Source organism: Anas platyrhynchos, chromosome 17 (genome assembly GCF_047663525.1).
Source record: "Anas platyrhynchos isolate ZD024472 breed Pekin duck chromosome 17, IASCAAS_PekinDuck_T2T, whole genome shotgun sequence".
NCBI lineage: Eukaryota > Metazoa > Chordata > Aves > Anseriformes > Anatidae > Anas > Anas platyrhynchos.
The window spans coordinates 1,076,839-1,089,538 of NC_092603.1; the positions used below are offsets into that span (position 1 = coordinate 1,076,839).

Here is a 12,700-nt window from a genome sequence, read left to right on the forward strand (position 1 = left end):
AAATTTCCCTGCCTGAAATTGCAGCGAAAATACGTAGGAAAAATGCTTTAACAACTTCCTCTCCTTGCCAAGCAGCTGGGGGCTGTGGGCCCACATTGCCCAAATTTCATTTGCTCCCCACCAGCTCAGGAAGGATTTTGGGGGGAGTTTGTTGTCAAGGAAGCGGGTGAGCAACTGAAATTTCTCCGGGATGGGGTTTTTGCACGAGGCTCAGGAACAACTCACAAATCATCCTGCAAAGGGGATCCATCCACCCATGTCCACTCCTCGCCCTGAGTCAGGATGGTGCTGAGCCCCGTCCAGCTCCCTGGTATTTCTTTGCTCATGGCCCCAGTGAAGTCCTAGGGGAGGAGGAGGCAGACCCCATCTCCCTGTTTTTCCCCACCTTTCTCCCTCTTTTCCACCCTTCTCCCCCTTTCCTCCCTCTTCTTCCACCCTTTTTCCCCACCTCTCCCTTTTTCACCCCCCTCACCCTTTCCCCCCCTCCCCCTTTTTTCCCCCAATCTACCTCTTTTTCCCACCTTCTCCCCCTTATCCACCTTATCCTCTTTTTCTCCCCTTTTTCTTCCTCCCTTTTCTCCCTTTTCTTCCCTGCTCCATCCCTCTTTTCTCCCCCTTCTATTATTATTGTATTATTGTATTATTATTATTTCCCCCTCTTTAAACGGGGACCCCAGGGCACAGCAGAAAGGATGCGTCCATCCCATTGTCTTTTGCCTACGTTTTGTGTCTGTACAAATTCATGTTGGGGATTTTTAGGCATCCTTTCAACACCCAAAATTTTGGTTCAAATGATTTTGCATCCACTGTGTGTTTTTCTTGTTGTTGTTGTTGTTGCTTTGTTTTGTTTTGTTTGTTTTTGTAAATAGGTTCCTCTTCCAAACTCCATCCTTCACCCAAAACCCAGAGCTTGGTCCATCCCAGTAGCCCGTCCCATCTTTCCTGCTTCACCCCCTCTCTTTTGAGGCTGGAACTGCCCAAAACTAACCTATAAACCCCCTTTTTATTCGACCACCTCAAACACAACCTTTCCCAACCCAAAACACATTATTATCACCTTATTTTCTCCGGTAGAGGGAGCAACACACAATGACTACTCCTGCTCTGGATCACAGAGGCTTCCCCCCAGCTGAGCCACAGCTCCCTCCAGGCATGGGTCCCAGTTCTGGAAAACTTCAAAAATGAGCAGATTAAAATTGAGCTTTGGGTTTGCAAAGGGCAGGGAGTAGGGGAATTGAGCCGGGCAAAATTCATTTACACTTGCAGGGAGCAAAAAAAATGATATATAAAGCTGCCACCCAGCACGTTCAAAAACCCTTTTTCTCCATAAAAGGGATGTTTTCACCAGTCTGTGGCCAACCTGAAAGTGTTCTTTCAAACTGAAGTGTGAAGAGACGCTGCTCTAGCTTTAAAGATAAAATTGGAAAAAAAAATAAAATTGAAAGTAAAATAAAATAAAATTTTATTTTTAGGTCACTCGTCCTCAGTATCTTCAGTAGCAAGGGGGAGTGGTTAGAACAGGGGAAGTTGTTACAAGAGAAGCAAAAAAGGTTTCTCAGCACACTAATCACTGATCCGGACCTTTGGTAATGGTAAATAACTCACAGAGCATTGGAGGTATCAGGAAGAAGAGAGATTAGGAACAACATGGTGCACAGTGACTCATTGGGGCATAAAAATGGAGTTTTGGTGTATCAAGGAAACCACATCACGCTGGCACAGGCAGAACTCTCCCTGGATGCTCTGAACTATCACGGCTGAGACTGGGAGGAGGCTCGGCGACAGCAGCACAGCCGCCTTTAACCACAGGGGTGCTGGGACATGCCTGGGGAAAAAAATAATAATACCTAAAACCAGTGTGTTCCCCTTCCCGAGAAACAAACATGGTTGTGCTCACACTGCCCCAGGGGAGAGCTTTCCGAAGGGCAAAAATGCAGTGAGAAGAGGGGGAAAGCACCAAAATGTATCCCAAAAGGTTGACAGTGCCAAAGTGCCCCTCGATGCTGGAAATTGTGGGGAAGGCTGAGCCATATCCTCTACACAACTACCATAGTGAGATTATACATATCTTCTTTAAAAGAAGGTATTAGAAGAAAATATTCTATTAACATATCTTCTTTGAAACTATCTGAAAGGAACCTTTGGTGAGCTGGGGGTCAGCCTCTTATCACAGATAATTAACAACAGGACTAGAGGAAATGGCCTCAAGTTGTGCCCGAGGAGGTTCTGGTTGGAAATTAGGAGACACTTTTCAGAAAGAGCGGTCAGGCACTGGGACGGGTTGCCCAGGGAGGTGGTGCAGTCACCGTCCCTGGGGGTGTTAAGGGAAAGGTTGGACATGGTGCTTGGGGACATGGTTTAGTGGGTGACATTGGTGGTAGGGTGATGGGTGGGCAGAGCTGCTTGCTCTGCCTCCTTCGCTCCCAGTAGTTTCCCTTAATTATGTGGTTTTATTGCTCAGTTCCAGGGGGGGGGGGAATCACAGTAAGTGCAGCGTTACTCCTCCAGGGCGCCTCATCTCCACCCACTGGGCGCCTAATCTCCTCCCACTGCCGTTTTGCAATAAAAAGAACAGACGGCGGGTGCTGTCAGGAAAACTTTTTTTACCCATGTTGAAGTTGCAGCCACTGAGGTTTTTCAGTTCTGAAGCCTTACTATTTAAGTCAGTATTTGTTTAATATCTTCAGGTATTCCTACTGCAAGAGCTCTTCCGTAGGATCATAAACTGAGTGATACCACTCCCTCGCTGCTACATGACACTGCTGCATGAGCTGGATAACACAAGCACCGTTCCTTCTCTCATTCCTTAAATTGGAGCACCAGCAAGAAGACACCAGGAGTAGACACACTGAATCACAGAATCACAGAATTTCTAGGTTGGAAGAGACCTCAAAATCATCGAGTCCAACCTCTGACCTAACACTAACAGTCCCCACTAAACCATATCCCTAAGCTCTACATCTAAACGTCTTTTGAAGACTTCCAGGGATGGTGACTCCACCACCTCCCTGGGCAGCCCGTTCCAGTGCCTAACAACCCTTTCAGTAAAGAAATTCTTCCTAACATCTAACCTAAAACTCCCCTGGCGTAACTTTAGCCCATTCCCCCTCGTCCTGTCACCAGGCACATGGGAGAACAGGCCAACCCCCACCTCGCTACAGCCTCCTTTAATGTACTTATACAGAGCAATAAGGTCACCCCTGAGCCTCCTCTTCTCTAGGCTGAACAAGCCCAGCTCCTTCAGCCGCTCCTCATAGGACTTGCTCTCCAGGCCCCTCACCAGCTTCGTCGCCCTTCTTTGGACCCGCTCAAGCACCTCGATGTCCTTCTTGTAGCGAGGGGCCCAAAACTGAACACAGTACTCGAGGTGCGGCCTCACCAGAGCCGAGTACAGGGGGACGATCACCTCCCTAGCCCTGCTGGTCACACTGCTTCTTATGCAAGCCAGGATGCCGTTGGCCTTCTTGGCCACCTGAGCACACTGCTGGCTCATATTCAGCCGACTGTCCACCATCACTCCCAGGTCCTTCTCTGCCTGGCAGCTCTCCAACCATTCCTCTCCCAGCCTGTAGTTCTGCTTGGGGTTATTGCGTCCCAGGTGCAGGACCCGGCACTTGGCCTTGTTGAACTTCATACAGTTGACCTCAGCCCATCGGTGCAGCCTATCCAGATCCTCCTGCAGAGCCTTCCTACCCTCGAGCAGATCGACACACGCACCTAGCTTGGTGTCATCTGCAAACTTACTGAGGGTGCACTCAATGCCGTCATCCAGATCATTGATGAATATGTTAAAGAGGACCGGCCCCAGCACCGAGCCCTGGGGGACGCCACTAGTGACTGGCCTCCAACTGGACTTGGCTCCATTTACCACAACTCTTTGGGCCCGGCTATCCAGCCAGTTTCTAACCCAACGAAGCGTGCGCCAGTCCAAGCCAAGAGCAGCCAGTTTCTTGAGGAGAATGCTGTGGGAGACGGTGTCAAAAGCCTTGCTGAAGTCAAGGTAGACCACATCCACAGCCTTTCCCTCATCCACCCAGCGCGTCACTTTGTCGTAGAAGGAGATCAGGTTCGTCAAGCAGGACCTGCCTTCCATAAACCCATGCTGGCTGGGCCTGATCGCCTGCTTACCCTTCAAGTGCCGCATGATGACTCCCAAGAGGATCTGCTCCATGAGCTTCCCTGGTAGTGAGGTCAAACTGACCGGCCTGTAGTTCCCCGGGTCTGCCCTCCGGCCCTTCTTGTAGATGGGCGTCACGTTTGCTAGCCGCCAGTCAACTGGGACCCTGGGACCTCCCCCGATAGCCAGGACTGCTGATAAATGATGGATAGGGGCTTGGCCAGCTCCTCCGCCAGTTCTCTCAATACCCTTGGGTGGATCCCATCCAGCCCCATCGACTTGTGCACATCCAAGTGCCGTAGCAGGTCACCAACCAGTTCTTCGCGGATAGTGAGGGCCACATCCTGCTCCCCATCCCCTTCCACCAGCTCAGGGTACTGGGTATCCAGAGAACAACCGGTATTGCTGCTAAAGACTGAGGCAAAGAAGGCATTGAGAACCTCCGCCTTTTCCTCATCTCTAGTAACTAAGTTTCCCCCTGCATCCAGGAAAGGATGGAGATTCTCCTTAGTCCTCCTTTTTGTGTTGATGTATTTATAAAAGCGTTTTTTGCTACCTTTAACAGCAGTAGCCAGATTGAGCTCCAGATGAGCTTTGGCCTTCCTAAGTTTGTCCCTGCACAGCCTCGCTACATCCTTATAGTCCTGCCTAGTGGCCTGCCCACTTTTCCAAAGATTATAAACCCTCTTTTTTCTCCTAAGATCAAGCCACAATTCTCTGTTGAGCCAGGCTGGTCTTCTTCCCCGCCGGCTCATCTTAGGGCACGTGGGGACAGACCGCTCCTGCGCCATTAGGATTTCCCTCTTGAAGAGCGCCCAGCCTTCCTGGACCCCTCTGCCCTTCAGAACCACCTCCCAAGGGACTCCACCAACTAGTGTCCTGAGCAGCTCAAAGTCAGCCCTCCGAAAGTCCAATACAGCGGTTTTATTGGTCCCCTTCCTGGCCTCGCCAAGAATAGTGAACTCCACCATTTCGTGGTCACTCTGCCCAAGACTGTTCCTGACAATCACATCCTCCACCAGTCCTTCTCTGTTTGTGAAGAGAAGGTCTAGCGAGGCACCACCCCTGGTAGGTTCACTAACCAGCTGCGTCAGGAAGCTATCTTCCACGCTCTCCAGAAACCTCCTAGACTGCTTTCTCTGGGCTGTGTTGTGCTTCCAGGATATGTCAGGGAAGTTGAAGTCCCCCACGAGTACAAGCGCAGACGATTTTGCAGCTTCTGTCAGCTGCCTGTAGAACTCCTCATCTGTCTCCTCATCCTGGTTCGGCGGTCTATAGCAGACCCCGACCAGGACACTAGCCTTGTTGTCCCTGCCGATCCTAACCCAAAGGGACTCGATCTTGTCATTCCTAGCCTCGAGTTCTACAACATCGAAAGACTCTCTAATATAGAGAGCCACACCGCCACCCCTTCTGTGCTGCCTGTCCCTTCTGAAGAGCCTATAGCCAGGCATCGCAGCACTCCAGTCATGAGACTGGTCCCACCACGTTTCCGTGATGGCAACCAAGTCGTAGCCTGCCCGCTGCACGATGGCTTCCAGCTCCTCCTGTTTGTTACCCATGCTGCGTGCATTGGTGTAGATGCACTTCAGCTGGGCCTTTACCTTATCCTCCGGCCTTGCCATTGCTCCCCCTGGCACAGCCCCAACAGTCCTTGCTTCAGCCCCATCCCCCTTCTTACCTAGTTTAAAGCCCTATCAATGAGCCCCGCCAGCTCCTGGCCCAGGATCCTTTTTCCCCTAAAGGATAGGGACCCGTCTACGGCCATCAGACCAGGTGCTGAGTAAACTGCCCCATGGTCGAAAAACCCAAGATTTCTGCGTAGGCACCAGCCCCGGAGCCACGTGTTTAACAGGTGGGCTTTCCTTGTCCTCTCCGTACCCCTCCCTGTCAACGTAGGGATGGACGAAAATACTACCTGCACTCCTGCTCCGTCCACTAACCGTCCCAGCCCCCTAAAGTCTCTTTTGATAGCCTTCAGGCTTCTGTCATCAATGTCATCACTACCTGCCTGAACTATCACAAGAGAATAATAGTCTGAGGGGCGTACCAGGCTGGGGAGCTTCCTGGCAACGTCCCTGACCCTGGCCCCAGGGAGGCAGCAGACTTCCCTATGGGTAGGGTCAGGCCGACAAATAGGGCCCTCTGTCCCCCTAAGGATAGAGTCTCCCACGACAATCACCCTTCTTTCTTTCTTGGTGGAGGCAGTCCTGATGCGTGGAGTCGACCTCCTCGCCCTAGGCATCCTCCTGGGAACACTTTCTATCTCTTCCTCAGTTGCTGGTCTCTCAATCTCCAGGGCCTCAAACCTGTTTCGTAAGGGCACCTGGGAAGGTGGGGCCGGAATGGGAGGGCATCGCCTGCCATGTCGCGCAGGGACCTGTCTCCACTCCTCCTCAACTCCCAGATCCCCTCCCTCTGTCCGACGGCGACAGGGCAGGGGGTCCACCCCCGTTTGGGGTGTCTCACCCCGGTACCTCTCCTTGAGGCCCTGCAGGGAGTTGCTCCAGAAGTCTATCTCCCGCTCACATTCCCTGATGGCCCTCAGCCTCTCCACCTCCTCCTTGAGCTCCGCCACCATGCGGATCAGGTCATCCACTTGCTCACATCTCACGCACGCAGTTTCTCTGCCTCCCGCCGACGGCAGCAGTAGGCTCTGACACTCCCTGCATCCAGTGGCCTGAACTGCTGCATTCTTTAACGGGCAGTCGGTCTGGGTGTGTACCGACCTCCTGCAGAGCGCTCCGTGCCTTGTGGAGACCATTATCGCTATCGCCTAGCTAAAGACCGTCGTTAAGAGGCGTTCGTAGGGTGAGTCACAGCACTATCTTTTTAAAAGATAACCCTGCTGGCTGCTGGCCATTAAGTAAAAGGAACAGAGGGTTGATCTATTTCCTGTCTGCTGTCAGGAAAACTTTTTTACCTATGTTGAAGTTGCAGCCACTGAGGTTTTTCAGTTCTGAAGCCTTACTATTTAAGACAGGATTTGTTTAATATCTTCAGGTATTCCTACTGCAAGCGCTCTTCCGTGGGATCATAGGCTGAGTGATACCACTCCCTCACTGCTACATGACACTGCTGCAGGAGCAGGATAACACAAGCACCGTTCCTTCTCTCATTCCTTAAATTGGAGCACCAGCAAGAAGACACCAGGAGTAGACACACTGCTCTTAGGGTGAGTCCATGTTGGAGCAGCAAAATTCGGGGCCGGCTGAGCAAGCAACGCTCAGGTAGGGACTGAAATGGGGCGGGAAGGAGCAGCCAGCCAGGGCAGGTTTCCATCTTTTTCCTTTTTCCTCTCTCGCTTCGCTTTGCTCTCTCCCCCCCCTCCGCTTTGCTCCCCCCGCGCGGCGCTGGGCGCCGGGTCCGCCCCCCCCCGCCCCCCCGGCGCTTTGGGCTTTTGAGGGGACAAAAGGATATTTTGAGTGGCAAACCAGACATCAAATATCCTCAAAAGCTTCAGTTTTTACCCAGGAAGAGGTGATTCAAAGGCAAATTACCCCCAATTTGCATGCAAAATCTTTGCAAGCTAGCTCACACACAAAAACGTACTGGTGCTTTCAGGATTAATGCAGCGTTACTCCTCCTGGGCACCTTAAGCTCCTCCCACTGCCGTTTTGCAATAAAAAGAACAGACGGTGGCGCGTGCTGTCAGGAAAACTTTTTTTTTTTACTCGTGGTCAAGTTGCAGCCACTGAGGTTTTTCAGTTCTGAAGCCTTACTATTTAAGACAGGATTTGTTTAATATCTTCAGGTATTCCTACTGCAAGAGCTCTTCCGTTGGATCATAAACTGAGTGATACCACTCCCTCGCTGCTACATGACACTGCTGCAGGAGCAGGATAACACAAGCACCGTTCCTTCTCTCATTCCTTAAATTGGAGCACCAGCAAGAAGACACCAGGAGTAGACACACTGCTCTTAGGGTGAGTCCATGATGGAGCAGCAAAATTCGGGGCCGGCTGAGCAAGCAGCGCTTGGTGAGCAAGCAGCTCACCAAGCAAAATTCGGGGCCGCCTGAGCAAGCAGCACCACCAAGCGGCGCTTGGTGGTGCTCTGTGGGCCCCCCCCGCCGGCGCTTGGTGGTGCTCTGTGGGCCCCCCCCGCCGGCGCTTGGTGGTGCTCTGTGGGCCCCCCCCGCCGGCGCTTGGTGGTGCTCTGTGGGCCCCCCCCGCCGGCGCTTGGTGGTGCTCTGTGGGCCCCCCCCGCCGGCGCTTGGTGGTGCTCTGTGGGCCCCCCCCGCCGGCGCTTGGTGGTGCTCTCCGCCCGCCCCCCCGGGCACTTTGCGCTCTCCCCTTTCCTTTTTTTCAAGTTTTTTTTATTCATTTTCACGCTCCCTCCGCCTCCTTCTGCTCCCTTGCCTTGGTTCTGCTTTTCCCCGAGATTTTTGGTTTTCTTGATCAGTACTGTGGAGATTGATCTCTTTGATGCCTGAATAGTTTCACACTTCCACGCTGCCCTACACCACTCATGTGTTTCTGTGATTAGAGCCAAAAAAAAACCACATTGCCCAAATTCTTCCTTTTCATTTGGCTTTATTGAAGCTTCTATGACCACATAGGGCGTGTAAATCTTCTTACAGATGTTTAGAACTCCTAGTGGTTTTGTTTGTTTGTTTTAAGATATTTTAAAACATTTCATGCGTTTTTTTTCTCCTGTTTATTTCTTTGGGAGGGCTTTCCCAGTCTTTCTTCTAATCTTCTAGCTAAGGCAGCTGGCTGCTTTCTTTGATTTTTTTTTTTTTTGTTTTGTTTTTTTTTCTCCTGGGAGGGAATTAAAGAAGAATAAAGTTGAAAAGAAGCAAAAAATAGTATTAATCGGTAGAACTAATAATCTGTGTGGAGCTGCAGCAAAAAAGCAGACAAGGGAGGGAAGAGGGATGACACCTGGGTACAAGCTAGTAGCATCGCTAGTTGGTCGAGGGAAGTGATTGTCCCAATCTACTCTGTGCTGGTGCAGCTTCACCTCGAGTACTGTGTGCAGTTTTCATCGCAGTCTACAACTTCCTCATGAGGGGAAGTGGAGAGGCAGGTGACCTGTTCTCCGTAATCACCAGTGATAGGACCCGTGGGAACGGCGTTATGCTGAGGCAGGGGAAGTTTAGGCTGGACATCACAAAGAGGTTCTCCACCGAGAGGGTGGTTGCAGACTGGAGCAGGCTCCCCAGTGTGCAAGCCAAATCTGAAGCCAAGCCAGGCTTTGTCATACGGAGTCTAGGGTACCTGCAGCCCACTCGTATTACCACTGTTTATCCCCCCCTGCCAAATTCAGTCCTTAAACTTCTTTGAAAATGCTATTTCACAGTATGTCCCCCAGCACTGAATGTTCCTCCTGCAAGTTTTTCCTGCGTCCTGCTGTATTCCCTCAAAACCAAAACGTTTTTTCCTCCTTAGGAGCTTATTCCTAGACGTTTGGTTTTCCAATAATCCCCTCATCCAGGTGGGCAAAGCCCTTCCTTGGTGATTATTTTCCAACAATAGTACCAAGATCTGTGGCACAAGAGCTGCTCTGTTTGAACAGCAGCCAGCATGCTGTTCTATACTCAGAAAATATTGCAGGGGGAACTGAGATAAGGGATGTCTGCGAACCAAGGATGTCAGCACAAGCAGGTGCTGGCTTATATCCTTCCTTTTTTTCAAATTCAGCTTCTTGCTGGGCAGGAGACTGTTTGGGGAGGGTGTCATGTCACACATCTCAACTCCCTTTGAGCTTTGAGTGCTGATAGGCAATACATTTCTTTTAACTTCTTTTAGTATTTCATGTCAATATAAACTTCTTTCTCTTTTCTCTTTCTCCTTTTCTTTCTCTTTTTTACTTCTTTCTTTCTTCATCTTTTTTTTTCTTCTTCTTTCTCCTTCTCCCTTTCTCCCATCGTTTCACCCTTCCTCCATTCCCCTCCAGCAGACCACAAGCCCTCACCCCAACCACGGTTTCCCCATGTCCCCTCCAGATCCCCACAAGTCCTCAGAACCGGGGGGCTTTGCTGGCCCCCCAACACTCAACCCTCTTCTTGCTATTGCATCGTGCTGCAGCAGTTGTTGCCAGAGAACAAGACGGGTGGATGTGATCAATGAAACCCGATACTTCCTTGACGGCCATGGAGCTAGAAGTCCGGAAAAATACTCACCCCGAGCAAGAAGAAGTGCTGAACCCTCCAAGAGGTGAAGAATATCAATATAAATGGGGTAATGCTGGGGGAAGGCGAGATCTGGCTTCGGTGGGGCACTGGTCTGAGGGCACCAGCCATGGTTTTTAGGTGGGAGGAGGACAGGCTCTGAATTTTACCATGCAGCCATCTCTAAATCCATCTGGAGGACCTCAAAGAAGGTAGTTCCTATCCCAAGAGGGAGGGCTACAGGATCAACCATGGATCCAGCAGAAAAAGGGCAAATGGGGGGTGGAAAGACCCAGCCCACATCTCCTGCTCTCTTCTCCACCAGAATCCAGCCCCCGTGGGATGGGAAGGAAGTGTCATTGTGGACAAAAGCTCCTGGCTCTGCTGTGTGTGGTGCTGAGTCTCCTTGTCCTCGCTCTGCTGGTGGCCTTGATTGGTGAGTCCCACTGGAGCATCCCCACGGCAAGGAGATTGGCCAGGGAGCTGTTTCAGGGGTGGAGTGGGGAATTCCAGGGTTTTCCCAGCAGGATGAGAAGCCCACAAGCATAGCACTGGGCCTGCTTCATGGGGCACCCGCTTTTGTCCCCTCAACCAGGCTCTACTCAGCCTTTCCAAGCGGGTGCCCCACGTTGGCGCATCCCAACCCCCCCTATATTTGCTGGAGGGGAATACGTATAATTTTAAAAATGTTATTTTTCTGCCTTTTTTTTTTTTGTGGCTGTCCATGCATCTCACCTGCTCGGTTTTCTCATTTTACAGTTGTGCAGCAGCAGTCTCACTCATCACATCCCCAATTCTCCCACATGTGTCCAACCCCATGGATCGGCTTCCAAAGCAAGTGCTACTATTTCTCGGAGGATGAAAGCAACTGGAACACCAGCTTGGAGAAGTGCAAGGCCATGGAAGCCTCCCTGACCTCCATAGACAGCCTGGAGGATATGGTGAGAACTGGGCACGAGCCCCAGTGCCCGCTCTGGTGTGGAAAATGTGTGCGACCAGACTAAAAATCCATTTTCCCCCAGATTTCACCCACTGCCAAAGCCAGGAGAAGATGCCCTGGGGAAAGCACTAGCCCGGGCTGGGGGATGAGCAATATCACATTATTTTCTCCAAAACTCCCTCCCTACGTCCAGATGGGTGCTTTCCGGAGCTTTGCCCTCAAGGGGCTTCCTTTTTTCTGTTTAACTGTAGGATTGTAGAATCTCATCACCTTCCTATTGCAGGGTGCTCTGCAGGCTGGAGGCAGAACCTGGCTGAGTTTTGTTTTGGGAAGACGGGATCACCTAAAAACCGATTTATTTAAATTCATTTTTTTTCTCCTCTAAAGGCATTCATCAGGCGCTGCAAGGGCCAGGGAAACCACTGGGTCGGGCTGCACGAGGAAGGCAACGGCCAGTGGAGGTGGACCAACGGCACAGCCTTCAACAACTGGTCAGTCCCTCTGCATGTTGGGGTTGGGTGCTTTGGGTTGGCAATTAGGGCAGGAGTTCTTAAAGGGTCTGGGATGGCCTCTTTTGGGATGGGGACCTTCTCCTGCTACCGCACCGCTGGTTCTTCATGGGAGGCTTGGTGTGGACCAAGGACGCCGAGCTCCGAACCCCTATTAAACCTTGAACACTGCCCCTTGTGACCTTCCCAGGAGAGGAAATCCCAGGTTTCCTTCCAGTTTTTAGGGTAGTTTTCCTACTTTCTTCCCTTCTGCTCACTCCTGGGTGTGTCTGTGTTGCAGGTTTGAGGTGCGGGGAGGTGGCCCTTGTGCGTACATAAACCAGGAGATCAGCTCAGCCCTCTGCCACACGGAGAAATACTGGATCTGCAGCAGGCCCAACAACTATGTCCTCTGGAGGCAAAAGATTTCCCCTGAGTAAAAGATCCCATAAACATAAAGCTCATGATAGTGACAGAAAAAATGGTAAATCTTATTTAGGTCTGCTTCTTTGCCACAACAGTATTACTGAGTTTCCTTTCTGCTCAGATTCATGCAGGCTCTGTCAATCTTTTGTACTGAAGTCAGCAACATTCCTGTTTCTCTCTCTGCTTCTACAGCAGAAAACAGTATTTTATTTTTTTTCTGTATTTGCAAACGGCATAATGAATATGTAATAATGAATTTGAAACCTGTGAATCTGAAGTGCTATGGAATTATGCTATTATACTTCACACTACCTGTTGGAAGGAGGATAAGGAATGGTTGGAACAGATAGACTTACGCTATAATGCTGTTATACTTCACACTACATATTGGAAGGAGGAGAAGGAACGATTGGAACAGATAATGTCTGGATGTGTGTATCTGGATGGATTTTTTAATAAAAAAAATAAAAATTGGAAGCTAATTGAAACAGAGCCTACACTAATACTCTTGGCTGTGCTTGGTTGGGTTCAAACACTGAAATTCCTTGCAGAGCCGTAACAAGAAGGGTTGGTTTCACCCCAAATATTAGCAGCAAGAGTCCTGCAGGATGGGC

The 12,700-nt window shown here is 50.7% G+C and overlaps 1 protein-coding gene across 4 annotated transcripts; it reads left to right on the forward strand.

Moving 5' to 3' along the window:
- The first annotated feature begins 6,763 nt into the window (after nt 1–6,763).
- Nucleotides 6,764–12,589, forward strand: LOC113845378 (C-type lectin domain family 2 member B). Of its 4 annotated transcripts, XM_072024961.1 has the most exons (8): nt 6,764–6,928; nt 7,121–7,292; nt 7,872–8,043; nt 10,150–10,278; nt 10,558–10,668; nt 10,992–11,173; nt 11,560–11,663; nt 11,962–12,589. In XM_072024961.1, the coding sequence occupies exons 4-8, from the start codon at nt 10,188–10,190 to the stop codon at nt 12,098–12,100; spliced, it is 627 nt and encodes a 208-aa protein (XP_071881062.1). In that variant the 5' UTR covers nt 6,764–6,928; nt 7,121–7,292; nt 7,872–8,043; nt 10,150–10,187; the 3' UTR covers nt 12,101–12,589. The 4 variants fall into 4 exon arrangements, with proteins under 4 accessions (XP_071881062.1, XP_071881059.1, XP_071881060.1 ...); XM_072024958.1 differs by lacking the exon at nt 6,764–6,928 and having other exon boundaries at nt 6,989–7,292; nt 10,150–10,302; XM_072024959.1 differs by lacking the exon at nt 6,764–6,928 and having other exon boundaries at nt 6,990–7,292.
- The last annotated feature ends 111 nt before the right edge of the window (nt 12,590–12,700 follow it).

Bases quoted from the DNA above. Each gene is read 5' to 3' on its own strand.
- LOC113845378 (XM_072024958.1), top strand. From the start codon at position 10,188: ATGAAACCCGATACTTCCTTGACGGCCATGGAGCTAGAAGTCCGGAAA. The intron at 10,303-10,557 runs GTAATGCTGGGG...CTTCTCCACCAG, and splicing joins AGAATATCAATATAAATGGG to AATCCAGCCCCCGTGGGATG. The intron at 11,174-11,559 runs GTGAGAACTGGG...TCTCCTCTAAAG, and splicing joins TAGACAGCCTGGAGGATATG to GCATTCATCAGGCGCTGCAA.